Source organism: Vipera ursinii (genome assembly GCF_947247035.1).
Source record: "Vipera ursinii genome assembly, chromosome: 2".
Lineage (NCBI taxonomy): Eukaryota > Metazoa > Chordata > Lepidosauria > Squamata > Viperidae > Vipera > Vipera ursinii.
Genome location: NC_139513.1, coordinates 21503253 through 21519664, shown reverse-complemented (window position 1 = coordinate 21519664; position 16412 = coordinate 21503253). Strand labels below are relative to the sequence as shown.

The 16412-nt window shown below is 41.7% G+C and overlaps 2 protein-coding genes across 5 annotated transcripts in view; one reads left to right on the top strand and one right to left on the bottom strand.

Moving 5' to 3' along the window:
• DDAH2 (DDAH family member 2, ADMA-independent) overlaps window positions 1-16412 on the top strand; it is a 285750-nt gene that overhangs the window by 250457 nt on the left and 18881 nt on the right. The gene's annotated exons all lie outside the window — the stretch shown is intronic.
• Window positions 14228-16377, bottom strand: LOC310635637 (uncharacterized protein). The gene is made up of 2 exons (XM_083354812.1): window positions 14751-16377; window positions 14228-14714 (listed from the first exon to the last, which is right to left on the bottom strand). The coding sequence occupies exon 1, from the start codon at window positions 15941-15943 to the stop codon at window positions 14891-14893; it is 1053 nt and encodes a 350-aa protein (XP_083210938.1). The 5' UTR covers window positions 15944-16377; the 3' UTR covers window positions 14228-14714; window positions 14751-14890.

Genomic DNA, 16412 nt, shown 5'->3' with positions numbered 1-16412 from the left:
CACGTAGATGTAGTACCATTAATGACTATTCATTGAGTACAGTTTGTCAACCAGTTACAATCCATCTAGTGGTGATGCTGTCTATCTCACATTTTCCTAGCTTACCAAGAAATAGGTTGTGGTCTACTTTGTTGAACACCTTGGTGAAGTCTATATATACTATGTCCACAGCATTTTGCTGATCTACTAATTTAGTCATTTTGTCAAAGAATGAAATAAGATTGGTTTGACATGATCTGTTTTTAACAAACCTGTGCTGGTACAAGTTATAACTTTATTTGTTTCTAGATGTTTGCAGATATGTTTATTATCTTTTCCAGTATTTTCTCAGGTATTGATGTTAGGCTGATTGGTCTGTAGTTTCCTGGGTCTGTTTTCCCCCCCCCCTTTCTTGAAGATGGAAACCGCATCAGCCCTTTTCCAATCCTCAGCTAATTATCCTCAGCTAATTAATTAATTAAGTTATTGATTCTGTGTTTAATTGTAGCAACTATAACTAAGCTCCTATTTCCTCCAATATCTGGATAGTTAGACAACGTGATTAAATGTTTTTGATGCCACCTTCCAAAATTGCAACGTGGCACTTTGGGTGCCCATCTAGATCTGGAAACTGTGACTAGGATTGTGTTCCTTCAGCAGCACACTGCTGGCTCATATTTAAGTGATTGTCCACTAGGACTCCGAGATCCCTCTCACAGTTACTACTATTGAGCAAAGTATCCCCTATACTATACCTGTACATTTGGTTTTTCTTGCCTAAATGTAGAACCTTACTTTTTTCATCACTGAATTTCATTTTGTTAGATAGCGCCCAGTGTTCGAGTCTGTCCAGAACCTCCTGTATCTTAAGCCTATCTTCTGGAGTGTTGGCTATTCCTGCCAGCTTGGTGTCGTCTGCAAATTTGATGAGTTCCCCATCTATCCCCTCGTTCAAATCATTGATGAAGATGTTGAAGAGCACTGGTCCCAGAACAGAGCCCTGGGGCTCCCCACTACACACTTCCCTCCATGTAGATGCAGTTCTATTGAGGACCACACACTGAGTACAGCCTGTCAGCCAGCTACAAATGCATCTGGTGGTCTTCACATCATGTGTCCAAAGTAGGATACAATAAATACAGTATTTATATCAAGCCCAATAATTTGATGGCATCTTATCTAGATTATTCCAGTTTACAGAAAAGGGAAGAAATAGGATAGGAATTGGCATACAATTGCTAAGTTTGTAAAAGCCGCCCTGAGTCTTCGGAGAAGGACGGGATATAAATGGAATTAAAATAAAAAAAATACAGGGACATCAAGTTCCTGAACATGTACATCTTTTTACTATTCAGTAAAGAAGCCCAATTTTTTTCACGTATCCACAGAACCTGAAAAAAGATGTTTCTAGTTTAAGGCATCCACTTGCTTAAGTTAACATGACTCATAAAGCAACAGGATCATTTAATAAACAAGCAGTTGGTTGGTTAGGGCTGCAAAAATCCCAGGAAACATTAGTTGGAAGCAAAGAGAACAGTCAATTCTAACACTTTGCTTCCATCTCCATCTAGTAGATGTTTGTAGTTCAGATAACATAATTATAATAGATACCAGAGTGTTGTAGAAAGAAGAGACTCACGCAAGCTCTTCAGGAAAGGAAAGGTTTATTGCGCAGGTTCAGAAGGCTTAAACAAAGCAAAGGGTCTGAACCCTGAAGGGCTCATGAACAGACATATTTATACACCTCTAATTCCTAGTTATACATTGTTATACATTGTTCCTTATATGGTTACATCCTGCACATTCCTATCAGACAACAGTTTACAGAAGAAAATTACATGAAGTACGTGTAGTTTCACAGTCAGGATATGGCTATCCCAATCAACATCTACCTTAAGGACAAGACTGTTTGCTTAAACAATGACCTTTGTATACATCCTCTTTAAGAGAACTTCTGAATTTGTACAAGGTACAAAGCACTTCAATAATTTCCAAATTGTACAGCCCTGATATTTAGTTAACATTAGTATTGTGAACCCAAGAGCACAGGTTTTGATGCTAGCAAGCAGGTCATTCTATTTTAGACCAATTGCAACTTCAAAGTAATCTTTAAAGGCACCTCCATGTACACTGTATTGCAGTAGTCCAACCAGATGCTGATATGAGCATGTTTGCTAGCACCTTCCAATCCAGGTTACCAGATATAATGGGCTGTGATAATAATCTTGAGGAACAGGAAGGCTGAAGCCATGACAACAGTCAGATAAGAGAAATATGAATCCAAAGTACGGTATGTACTTTGAAAAAAAATATTTCACTTGATCTTCCCTATTTTATTTTAGGATAAAGGCTGGGAAGGGAGAGACAATTTCTGATTTGCAAGATCCTGTTAGGATAACCCTGTAATTTTAATATTCATAACTTCAATATCCAAGTGTACTCTACCTTGAAGGTTTGCCAGCCACCAGACAAGGCTTCATTTGATTGGGGTTAAGATACACATGTGTATTATGTATAAATGTAGTGATGCCACCTGCTCGAGAAATGATGGATGATTGTACACAGTGGCCCCATGTAGATACTAAAAAGGAGATGACTGTTGAGACCCCACACACATATGAGCCTTGGATTTGATCTCTCCTGCCTATCAACGCCCACTGGAGCTGGCCACAGAGAAAGGAGAAGAGCTGTGTTTCCCACTGCTAAAAGTCTGCAGGGGGTCCAAAAGGATACTATGGCCACTGAAAGCTGCTGAGAGATGAAGAACAAGAATAGACACACCACCTCCATCCTAGCTCAACTAGAGGTCATCCACAAACATGACCAACACTGTCTTGGTATTACTGTATAAACTGATTTGAAACCCAACTGAAATGGATCCAGAAAACCACATTTCCTCTGCTGCCTTTTGAAGCTGTACCTTATCAACAATCTTCTATAGTAAGTGGAAAAGGGGATAAAAGTTGTCCAGAACTGTCGAATCCAGTGATAATTATGTTTCATCATATATTGATGTTATCTCTCCAAGAACCAACAGATGACCTCTTCTTGTGGCTTCATTTAAATGTTGAAAATTGGAAGGGAGATAATGCCTGTGGAGATTCTCAGTCCCTCAGGACATAGTTATCTCAAAGGCACTTTTTCATGAGGTAACTGGACTTTCTTGTTTTTCTTTGCTTCTCATCCAAGAAGCTCCTTTGACTCTTCCAAAAAAAATCAAGAAAGACCAGTTGCCATGTGAAGAAGCACCTTTGGGATAAGGGTACCCCACAAGGAAGTCTTTACTAGGTTGCGAAGCAGTTGAGAGGAGGAAGGAGAAGTGAAATGGTTGCCTTTGAAAAGTAAAGTAGAAAGCATGACAAAGAGACCCACAACAGCTCCGCAGTCGTCCTTGAAAAGGGGCAGTAAAGATCTTAACAGAGTAATGGAGTTGGAAAAGACATTGGAGGTCTTCTAATAGTCCAACCCTCTTCTCAAGAAGGAGACCCTATACCATTCCAGATGAGTGACTGTCCAGTCTCCTCGTAAAAATATCCAGTGATGGAGCCTCCACAACTTTTGAAGGCAAGTTGTTCCATTGATTAATGGTTCTCACTGACAGGAACTTTCTCCATAGTTTTAGATTGGTTCTCTCCTTAGTTTCCATTCATTGTTTCTTGTTCTGCCTTCAGTTAGTGTGGAGAATAGGTTGACCTCCTCTTCTTTATGGCAGCCCTTTAGATCTGGAACAGGCTTTCAAGATTCTCTTAATATTGTTGTTGTTAGTTGCAAAGTTGTGTCTGACCCATTGCAACCCCATGAACAACGTTCCTCCAGGCCTTCCTGTCCTCTGCCATCTTCTGGAGTCCATTTAGGCTCACGTCCACTGCTTTCGTGACTCCATCCAGCCACCTCATTCTCTGTCGTCCCCTTCTTCTCTTGCCCTCAATCTTTCCCAGCATTAGGCTCTTCTCCAGTGAGTCCTTCCTTCTCATTAGGTGGCCAAAGTATTTGAGTTTCATTTCTTAATATACCTCACAACAATAAGGTAGTATTTGAAGAATTCCACTGGGATCTGTTTCTTGATCGGGCTTTCTTTGAAGGACTAACACAGGATGACCTTATTCCCCTACTGTAAGGACTTGCCTCAACTAGACCTCTCAGGAAAGCAGAACTCTTGAAACAGGCATTGCTTCAAAAAGAACTTTTACTGAGAGTTAGCGATAGCAGTAGAGCAAAGTAAGGTCTGAAAAATTTGTGCACGAAAAGTTGCATCATAATGCCCATTCAGGACTCCTCCCCCCAGTGTCCAATTGTCCAGTTGAAATCCAGACAATCCACAGGTGCTAGGATGTTTGAGAACCTGGTGATTTAGCACTATCTGGAGTTAAGGCAGATGTTTCAAGCCACATTCCTTTCTCATGAAGGGAGGGTGTTTCAAAGAGGACAGAGCAGAGAAGGCAAATACATTCCCCAGCTGATCAACCCCCCCCACCAGAATGGCGGACCCCAAAAATGAATACACAGGGAAAGCAATAATATGCAGGAAAATAGATTGGAGGAGTCTGACACCTACCACCAGCACCTGAAATCTCTCACTGCAACACAATGCGTTTACAATACCCAACCCTTGCACACAGCCCAGAAGATGTGAGCTTTGGGTGGCATCATAACATAATTCAAGAGAAGCGTCACAAACCAGACAACAATGTTAAAATGTCAAGCCTGAGATGCTGTCAAACACTGGCTTGTCTTTAAAAACTGCATTAAAACAATTAGACAATTGTTAGACTTCATTCCTAAAAAAATTCATGAACTTTTTCTCCAAATGTCAACATATACCTGTTTGCTTTCCAGTTTAATAAAATACCTCTTCCTTCCTCATCCCGGTACTTGGAACTCTGACCTAGATACACTGATGGCACAATTGGCTTAAAATAATAATAAATGAACGAGGTTACCTGGAATCTGGATCTAGGTCTGTTTGCAGAACCCATCCCCCAACCCCCTCAAGTAAGGGTCAAGCAGGCATCTTTATAAATGTGAAGACCTCAGAAATCAAAGTACATTTGTCACAGTCTTTCCAATTTTGGGTCCTCAATCCTTTGAATTATTGAAGGGTATCACAGGGAAGAGGACAGTGATTTATTCTCCAAAGCACTCAAGAGCAGGACAAGAAGCAATGGGTGGAAACTCATCAGAGGGAGATTGAATCTGGAAATTAGGAGGAATACCTGACAGTGAGAAGATTAATCAATGGAACAGTTTGCCTCCTGGAGTTATGGATCCTCCATCACTGGAGGTTTTCAACCAAATATTGGGCAATCATATTTGTCCAGGATGGCATAAGGATTCCTGCCTTTAACAGAAGATTGAACTAGAAGACCTCCAAGGTCCTTTCCAGCCCCATGATTCTATGAATATGTGTTGAATGACAGGTCCTGTCATCATATGAAGTGTTAATAAAACTTTACAATGCCTTGGTAAGACCACACTCGGAATAATGCATCCAGTTTTGGTCACCATGATGTAAAAAAGATGTCGAGACTCTAAAAAGAGTACAGAGAAGAGGAACAAAGATGATTAGGGGACTGGAGGCTAAAACATATAAGGAACGGCTGCTGGAATTGGGTATGTTTAGTTTAATGAAGAGAAGGACTAGGAGTGACATGATAGCAGTGTTCCAATATCTCAGGGGCTGCCACAAAGAAGAGAGAGTCAAGCTATTCTCTAAAGCACCTGAAGGCAGGACAAGAAGCAACGGATGGAAATTAACCAAGGAGAGAAGCAACTTAGAACTAAGGAGAAATCTCCTGACAGTTAGAACAATTAATCAGTGGAACAACCTGCCTCCAGAAGTGGTGAATGCTCCAACACTGGTGTTTTTTAAAGAAGAGACTGGACAGCCATTTGTCTGAAATGGTGTAGAGTTTCCTGCCTGAGCAGGGGGTTGGACTAGTTGATCTCCAAGGTCCCTTCCAAATAATAATAATAATAATAATAATAATAATAATAATAATAATAATAATAATAATAATAATAATAATAATAATTACAGTATTATTTGCACAGTCAGCCAGATGTTCAGACTGGATTTGGCATTTTTGTCTACCTATCGAGTCCTTACCAAGGACCTGGGATCGGCAGATGTGGATGTTTGATGGTATTACAGATATCGTCGCAGGATGGAAGCAGTTCCTAGTAAGGCCGCCTTTTTCAATTGACTAATGGCGAATTTTTCAATGCCAATGATGTTCAAGTGGTGCTGCAGTTGTTTTGGGATTGCACCCAAGGCGCCTATTACTATTGGTACTACCCTTGCTTGCCTTTGCCACAGTCTTTCTATTTCTTGTTTATTATTATTATTATTATTATTATTATTATTATTATTATTATTATTATTATTATTATTATTATACCTCTTTGTTAATAGGCGTGTTTAGAGCAAATTAAGGCAAATGTACGTGTCCCAGGATATTGTTGCAGGATCCAATTTGGGTCTGTCACCAGGACCAGAGGTTTGTTGTTTCAAGTTTTTGGACTTGGACTAGCAAAGAGAAAAGTTCCATGAAGAAGGGCTACAGCACCAGTCCGGAAGCTTAGAAGACAAAACCTCTGATCCAGGTGACCAACCCAGATTAGATCCTATGTAGTGCAAGTTTTTGCTTGCTTAATTATTGGAATAGTCAGCAATAGCATCTACTGTTCATTGTGGTTTTGGGGTGGTGGCAGTAGTGAAATAGAATATAAATAGAATGAAAAAATGAATGAACAAGTGAACAAACAATAATGTGTCTTGAGCAATCCCTTTGCAATAACAGTATTATGTTATACCTTCTCAGCTTTTAAATATACTGAAGGGACACAATTAGTGAAGAAGTTATTACTAACATGTCTTCCATCATCTCTGAATCTCCTAAGCGACAGAACAAAATAAAAATATTCTACTACTTCCTACTGAGAATTTTTGACACATCTCTCCCTCTGTCGGCAGAAGAAATAAACAAACAACCACAGCAACTATTCAGCAATGTGGCAGGACAGTGCAATGCCACAGTTCACAATTCACAATTTTCCCTTCTACATTCACATATTGCTCATTGTTGGTGCTCAGCCCTTCATTGTTGGTTCAGGTGAGACAGAATGACTGGCTGAGACAGCAACCGAAAAACTGAATTTCTTTAATCCTAGTCCAAAACCAGGGTTTCTCTTGTCCAACCTGGTTTGTGAGTACTGACCTTCTGTCCTCATAGCTTTACCGGATGAAAAAGGCCTCTGTTTGAGAATTTACCCAGTAAATAACACTGATTTGCCCATGGATAAGTGTCATGACTCAATCAACATCTCTTTCCTTTATTTGCTGTGATCAGGAAAGGCTTTACTCCAAAAGGGGTTGTTGCCTTCCCCTTAGCAAGATACTGGTAGCAAGCTGACTTTCTTCTTCAACTTGAGTTCATAAATGAATGGGTCAATCCACCAATTTCAACTCAGGACTTCAGCTGCGGTGGTAGTGATGATGATGCTAACAATGATCAACATCATATAGATGTCTCTACGGGCTTTATTTGTTTGGTCACAATGACATTAATCAAGCAATGATGCAATGATAGAAACATCCCTTAAAATCAAGGCCCCACCATTAAACACAGTGTCAGAATTACCACCTCACTGCCTGTCTGCCATGAACCAGGGGGAAAGCTGGAAGGGAAGATGAGGAAAAGTGAAACTGAATTGTGAATCAGAATTGTGAGAAGATATCTCTGTGAGAACCCAGGTCATTTCCCTGGGAGAAGAATGTCAACAGGTAGAGTGACTGTTTCCAAAACATCTTGTTTAAACTTGATTGAATCATCATCATCATCATCATCATCATCATCATCAGAAGAAGAAGAAGAAGAAGAAGAAGTTGGAAGGGACCTTGGAGGTCATCTAGTCCAATCCCCTGCTAAGGCAGGAAACCCTATACCATTTCAGACAAATGGCTGTCCAGTCTCTTCTTAAAAACTTCCAGTGTTGGAGCATTCACCACTTCTGGAGGCAGGTTGTTCCACTGGTTAGTTGTTCTAACTGTCAGGAAGTTTCTCCTTAGTTCTAGGTTGCTTCTCTCCTTGAGAAGAGAGAGATGAACAGTGGGGAGGGACCAAGGGAGGCAAGTTAACTGGCAAAAATCTGTCACAAACTCTTGGTTCTGGATTTAAAAAGGTAAAGGTAACGGTTTCCCCCGCACATGCGTGCTAGTCATTTCCAACTCTAGGGGCTGGTGCTCATCTCCGTTTCAAAGCCAAAGACCCAGCACTTGTCCGAGGATGACTCTTTGGTCATGTGGCTGGCATGACTAGACGCCAAAGGCACACGGAACGCTGTTACCTTCCCACCATAGTGGTCAATATTTTTTTACTTGCATTTTTTACGTGCTTTCGAACTGCTAGGTTGGCAGAAGCTGGGACGAGTAATAGGTGCTCACTCTGTTATGCGGCACTTGGGATTTGACCCGCCAAACTGCCAACCTTCTGATCGACATGCTCAGCGTCCTAACCCACTGAGCCACCACGTCCCTTTTTGGTTCTGGCTTTACACTACTACAATTAACTTGAATTCTACTAAGCTATAACATTATCAACAAATGGAATTAATGATAGTTTTTACTTAGGAGCCCAAGTTGAGGCAGGTCTGACATATGGTGTGTGTGGGGTTTTTTTACTCATCTTTTGTAATGACTTTAGAATTTTTTTGTCAACCACATTGGGATTGTCTTTAGCTGCCCTTGTGATAAGATGAGTGGCCAATAAACTTGATAAAAAATTTAAAATAATAAATAATTTAAATATGATTCTGTGAGGGGCAAAAGACCAGGAAGAGATAGCATTACGTATACCATCTTCAGTTGTAAAAAGTAAAGGTGAAGCAAAGACAGTCCTAAACTGTAGTTAATATTTATATTTCTACAACATGCAAATAATCCCATAAAAAAGAAATGTATCAAGTCTACCGAATCAATGATTGATACCTTGATAGTATCAATATGATCACCTGTGTAAATATACATCTATACAGATGTAGATAAATGGTGGGCAGAGGAGGCAACTGAGAAATTGGGCATCATCCTTAGGAACTTTCCTGTGACATCATGGCATGAATAAATGACAATGGACATTCTGGTATTTTGTCATCCATTTCTATGGCTAAGAATGGAAGCTTATGTATCTGTGAAACTCAATCTCTTTTTTTCTGTCTACGTACAAACATTCCTAAGAAAGCCCATGCTACACACCCAACTTTACTTTTTCCCTTGCCTTCTCAACGAATTGGAATGTTTTGGGAGGGACACACTAGAAAATATGATAGATATTTAGATCAGAAGTAGACTTCAAGAGAAGAAAGAACAAAAGACGTTGTGTTTTCCTCATGCCAGATCAATCCTTTATATTCCAGAAGAATTAGAGGAAGATCTTTCTACATGATCGTGAGAAGATGCTTCAAACCAAGCGAGAAACAATTCTCATTCTATTCCCATGTGCCTGGGCATAATGGGTGTTGCAATCTAATGCCGCAGGCTGGTGAAAGCAAGAAGAGATGACATTAAGGGTGTGATTTATTGTCATGTATGACAGTTTTATTTAGCATAATACAAAAGTCACAGTGTACTAAGAAAGTAAAAATAGAACATGTAAATATATCAACCCTTAGATCCTTGGGAGACAATGAATATCTAGAAAAGGTGTTTCCCCCCACAATCAGAATAGAGCTGGAAGGGACCACGGAGGTCTTCTAGTCCAACCCCCTGCTCAAGCAGGAGACCCTACCATTTCAGATAAGTGGCTGTCCAGTCTCTTCTTAAAAAGCTCCAGTGATGAAGCAACCACACCTTCTGAAGACAAGTTGTTCCACTGGTTAATTCTCCTTGCTGTTAGGAAGTTTCTCCTTAGTTCCAGGTTGTTTCTCTCCTTGAGTAGTTTCCATCCATTGTTTCTTGCCCTACCTTCTGGTGTTTTGGTAAATAGGTTGACCCCCTCTTCTTTTGGGCAACTGCTTAAATACAGGAATACTGCTATCATGTCACCCTGTGTCCTTCTTTTCCCTAGAGTCTAGACTAGTCAAATCCAACAGTCTCTTCTTGAAAACCTCAAGTGATGAAGCCCCCACAACTTCTGAAGGCAAAGCTGTTCCGCTGGTTAATTGTCCTCACTGTTAGGAAGCTTCTCCTTAATTCCAGGTCGCTTCTCTCCTTGATTAGTTTCCATCCATTATTACTTGTCTTGCCTTCCGATGCTTTGGAAAATAAGTTGATCCCCTCTTCTTTGTGGCAGCCCCTCTTTTTCTCTAGACTAGCCATACTCAATTCCTGCAACCATTCTTCCTATGGTTTAGTCTCCAAGCCTTTAACCATCCTAGTTGTTCTTCTCTGAATTTTTTTCTGAAGTCTCAACATCTTTTTTCTAATGTGGTGACCAAAACTGGATGCTGTATTCCAGGTGTGGTCTTACTAAGGTTTTTATAAAGCGGTACTAATTTGATTTGATTTGATTTGATTAAATTTATATGCCGCCCTTCTCCCTGAGGACTCAGGGCAGCTCACAACCATAAAAATTAAAAAACATAAAGTAAAAAATTTAAAAAAGAATTAAACAGTGAATGCAATAAATACAAAACAATTTAACCCAGTAAAAGCCTAATTAAAAAACGGAGTCAGTCCAGGCCTGCTTGTTGGAACAACCAGGTCTTCAGGTCACGGCGGAAGGACCAAAGGTCAGGGGGCATCTGCAGCTCTGGGGGTAGTTCATTCCAGAGGGTTGGCGCACCCACAGAGAAGGCTCTCCCCCTGGGGGTCGCCAGCCAGCATTGCCTGGCCGACGGCACCCTGAGGAGGCCAACTCTATGGGAGCGAACTGGGCGATGGGAGGTTGACAATGGCAGCAGGTGGTCTCGCAAGTACCCCGGGCCTAAGTCATGTAGGGCTTTAAAGGTTATTACCAGCACCTTGAATCGCACTTGGAGGGTAACCGGAAGCCAATGCAGCTTTTGCAGGAGTGGTATAACATGGGAGTACCGAGATACTCCCATAAGCACCCGCACGGCTGCATTTTGCACCAGTTGAAGCCTCCGGGTGCTCTTCAAGGGCAGCCCCATGTAAAGAGCATTGCAGTAATCCAGGCGAGAAGTGACGAGGGCGTGGGTAACCGTGCATAGGGCATCTCGGTGTTGTGATTCAGGGTCAGCCTGTGGGTTCGGCAGTTGGGTCGGACGACTCAGAGGAGGAGGAGGGGGGTGTTGAAGACCTTGCTGAGGGGGTTGAAGATCTTGCTGATGAGAGCCCTCAGCCAGGCCCCTCCCACTTGGTCACCATGGAGACCCAGCTGTGTGAGCCTGACAGCGTGGATGAAGATGACCCACAGCTGGCCCTGTTCAAGGACGCCCGACGCAGGAGGCAGTCAATTAGGAGTAAACAGAGGAAGGCAATGGGGCTTCTCGGAAGGAGGCAGAGAGAAGCCACGCCCTGAACTCTATATAAGGGGAATGTGTGGGGAGGGCTGGTTTGCTGAAGGCAACCGCTTGGATAGTTCGTGTTTCTTAAAGCTCCTGTTTCTTGGTTCATGTCTTGTTTGTTTTTGTAGCTATAAATTTGGCAGGCGTAATTCCAGCCTCTTGCCGTTTGTAAAGGGGTTTTCCCTGCCTTTTCTGCAGGGCCGGTAGCAGGCTGGTACAGAACACTCGGTCCAAAAAAGGGCGCAACTGGTGCACTAGGCGTACCTATGCGAAGGCCCCCCTGGTCATGGCCGTTAGATGATCTTCCAAATTAAGCCATGAATCCAGGAGGACACCCAAATTGCGAGCCCTTTCTGAGGGGGGCAATACCTCCCCCCTATCAGAAGAGATGGAACTTGTTGAACAATACGAGATGCTGGTATCCACAGCCACTCGGTCTTGGAGGGGTTAAGCCTGAGCCTGTTCCTTCCCATCCAGACCCGCACTGCCTCCAGGCACTGGGATATCATATCAAGGGCATCACTGGGTTGGCTCGGGGTGGAGATAAACAACTGGGTATACTTTACATGATTTTGATTCTACGCCTCTGTTTATACAACCAAGGATTGCATTAGCTTTTTTGGCTGCTGCCGTACACTTTGTCTGAAGGATAACCTTATAAATACTTTAATAATACACATGGAGAGTGTCTGTTAATGCAAGTATATGTAGATTTCAATTTCAAGAATTGCTGGGGATTTGGTGTTGGCTAAGGAATTCTGGGAGTTGAAGTCCACACATCTTAAAGTTAACAAGATTGAAAAGCATTGTTCCAGAGCCTGGGTATTAATACAGTTTTCCTACATTATAAAATCAAAAGACAACAGAGAAAACTGAAGCAAAATTTCAGAGAAATAAAGACACAATCTTTTTTGTTGTTAGCTGCGAAGTCATGTCCGACTCATCGCGACCCATGGACAACATTCCTCCAGGCCTTCCTGTCCTCTACCATCTTCTGCAGTCCATTTAAGCTCACGCCTACTGCTTCAGTGACTCCATCCAGCCACCTCCTTCTCTGTCGTCCCCTTCTTCTATTGCGCTCAATCTTCCCCAGCATTAGGCTCTTCTCCAGTGAGTCCTTCCTTCTCATTAGGTGGCCAATGTATTTGAGTTTTAGCTTCAGGATCTGGCCTTCTAAGGAGCAGTCAGGGTTGATCTCCTCTAGGACTGACTGGTTTGATCACCTTGCAGTCCAAGGGACTCGCAGGAGTCTTCTCCAGCACCATAGTTCAAAGGCCTCAATTCTTTGGAGCTCAGCCTTTTTTATGGTCCAGCTTTCACTGCCATACATTGCAACTGGGAAGACCATAGCCTTGACTATACGCACTTTTGTTGACAGGGTGATGTCTCTGTTTTTTAGTGTGCTGTCTAGATTTGCCATGGCTTTCCTCCCCAGGAGCAAGCGTCTTTTAATTTCTTGGCTACAGTGATCTTGGAGCCCAGGAAAATAAAATTTGTCACTACCTCCATTTCTTCCCCATCTATTTGAGAGGGCCGGATGCCATGATCTTGGTTTTCTTAATGTTAAGTTTCAACCCAAGTTTTGCACTCTCCTTCTTTACCCGCAACAAGAGGCTCTTTAGTTCTTCTTCACTTTCTGCCATTAGAGTGGTACCATCTGCATATCTTAGGTTGTTGATATTTCTTCCGGCAATCTTAATTCCAACTTTTGATTCCTCTAACCCTGCCTTTCTCATGATGTGTTCTGCATATAAGTTAAATAGGCAGGTTGACAGTATACAGCCTTGCCAGACTCCTTTCCCAATTTTGAACCAATCAGTGGTTCCGTGTCCAGTTCTCACTGTTGCTTCTTGGCCCACATATAGATTTCTCAAGAGACAAATAAGATGGTCTGGTATGCCCATCTCTTTAAGAACTTGCCACAGTTTGTTATGATCCACACAATCAAAGGCTTTAGCATAGTCAATGAAGCAGAAGTAGATGTTTTTATGGAACTCTCTAGCTTTCTCCATGATCCAGCGTATGTTGGCAATTTGATCTCTAGTTCCTCTGCCTCTTCGAAATCCTGCCTGTACTTCTGGTAGTTCTCGATCCACATACTGCTGGAGTCTAGCTTGTAGGATTTTAAGCATAACTTTACTAGCATGAGAAATGAGTACAATGGTGTGGTAGTATGAACATTCTTTGGCACTGCCTTTCTTTGGAATTGGAATGTAAACTGATCTTTTCCAATCCTGTGGCCACTGTTGAGTTTTCCAAATTTGCTGGCAAATTGAGTGCAGCACTTTTATTGTATCATCTTTTAAGATTTTGAATAGCTCAGCTGGAATACTGTCACCTCCACTAGCTTTGTTGTTGCTCAGCTTTTCTAAGGCCCACTTCACATTCTAGGATGTCTGGCTCGAGGTCAGTGACCACCTCATTGTGATTATCAGGGACATTAAGTTCATTCTTGTATAGTTCTTCTGTGTAATTTTGCCACCTCTTCTTAGTCTCTTCTGCCTCTGTTAGGTCCCTGCCATTTTGGTCCTTTATCATGCCCATTTTTGCATGAAACGTTCCCTTCATCTCTCCAATTTTCTTGAAAAGATCTCTGGTCCTCCCTATTCTATTGTTTTCTTCTATTTCTTTGCACTGTTCATTTAAGAAGGCATTCTTTTTTTTTTAATTGAAAAGTTTTAAAATACAATTTTCCTTTAAAGAACCCCCCTTCCCCCTCCCTCCTCACCCCTCCCTCCTCCCCCCCCTACCTCCCCCCCTCCCCCCCTACTTCCCAGAGCTGAATACAAGGTATATATATATATATATAAAAAAACAGACCTAAACAACCATATACTAACAACTATAAATTCTAAAATCCATCACTCTCTAGCTTATATAGGATAAAGCAAACCTTAACAATATTAAGTATATATATAAAAAAAAATCTAGAATAAGAAAAGGACACTCTCTAGCTTATATAGAATATAAACTTATATAGAATGGAACAAACCTTAATAGTATTAAATATATATTAAAGACAAAAAAAAAGGAAAAAGAAAGAAAAAAAACCCCTTCTCAACCCTATACTTATCCTAAATAAAGTCCATCCATTTTATCCATTCCATGATATAACATTCTTACAAATAATTTTTGAAATTAACCAAGAATCCCAAATCAAAAAACTTTAAAGTCAACTCTTCTGTATTCGGCCGTTCCTCTTCCAGTACCACATCTATAGTTATTCCAAACACAAAAATAAGAAAAAAAAAGATTGCAAACAAAACTTAAACCTCCATTTAAAAAATCTTTTGTATATTCCCCCAAACTTTAATCCAAAAAAGCTCACCCTTTCCACAGAACCACCAAATATAAAAATATATTGCGTCTACACCCAAATCTTTTCCCACCTCCCCTACTTGACTACTTGACTATATCGTAAAAGTTCCATAGTCTTCTGCAAATCCTGCTATTTTCTCTTCTTAGATCGTTTTGCAGCAGCACGCGTCACCCTCTGTTTTATAGATTCATCCGACGAGGTTGTCTCTTGATCTCCTCCAACACCGTTGTCTTCTATCTGACCATCTTCGGCCTCTTGATGCACTCCTTCTCCAGATCCCTTTCCAGCTTCCAAAAGTGTTAATGGCGTTGCATTTAAAACATTATTGTAAAAATCACGCGCTTGCATCACAGTAACCAAACGGTACTTTTTACCTTCGTGCGTCACCATCAACCCCACTGGGATCTCCCATCTGAACCTTATATCTCGCTGCTTGAGCTCTTGCACAAGAAATGTAAAATCCTTCCTTCTCCTTAAGATCTTTGGAGGAATTTCTTTTAAGACCAAAACTTCTTGATTAGCAATCACAACTTTAGTATCATAAGCAGCTTGAATAACTTCATCTCTAGTTTCTCTTTTTGCAAAATATACCACCACATCTCTAGGCAACTTTCTCTGTCTGGCAATCCATGAATTCACACGAAACACTTTGTCCATGCCTCCTTTTATTTCAGATGCTGGCTGTTTCAACACTATTTCAAAAGCCTCAGAAACCAGCTGCTTTAGATCTTCCTTAGTATTCTCCTTTAAGCCTCTAATTCTAATAGCAAACTGCATCTGGAAATATTGAGCAAGACTCAGTTCCTTTTCCATTTTATTTTCATTCTCCAGTACTTTTGCTTCTAATATAGCATTCTTTTGAGTCAAGTCTTCTAGCTTTTCCTCCAATTCTTCCACACACCGAGCCACTTTAAACACTGAAGTCAAGATGTCTACCCTCATCGCTTTGAGCTTCTGTTCCATCCTCTCCTCCATTCTCTCCTCCAATTTCTCCAATTTCTCCTCCATCTGTGCAAATCTAACATTAATTGATTCCAAAATTACCTGGGTATGCTTTTCAAGAGCATCTTGTAAGTCCTTTGATGTCAGTACATCAGGAGGATGCAGCGCCTGCAATAATGATTGTTGCACGGGAGAAGTTCCAGCACTCCGAAGAGTTTTAGGGGGTGGTTTAGCCGCCATCTTTTACCAAATATGACACACTTTCACTTCAGATTTATAATCCAAAAAAGTCCATCAAGCTGGAGAGTAAAACATAGTAATCCTCTTTACCATTTCCTCTTGTATCGCTCTGCCTGCTCCTTTAAACCATAGTCATTCCTTCAGGCAGGGGTGGTCGCAGACGGCTGGCTCTGCTCCAAGAAGTCAGGAGCAGAGGCGACGGCCAGCTGGGAGCAGCCCAGGCTACGGGGGAGTTCAATCCTTCAGCCGCCCAAGCCATAAGCTCAGGCGGCCCTGGAGAACTCTACCCCTACCTGGGGGCTCGCCCCCTCCTCTTCTCCCGAGGAGGGGGCTTCAGATTCGCCCGAACAGCTGATCGGCGCTGTTTCGGGCGAAAAAACAACAGCTGAGCCGCGGGCAGCCAGGGAAGGCTCCCTCCGTCGCCGCGGAGCCACCGGAAGTCCATTTAAGAAGGCATTCTTATATCTTC

Excerpts from the sequence above, each read along its gene's own strand:
- LOC310635637 (XM_083354812.1), bottom strand. The coding sequence starts at position 15,943 with ATGGCGGCTAAACCACCCCCTAAAACTCTTCGGAGTGCTGGAACTTCT.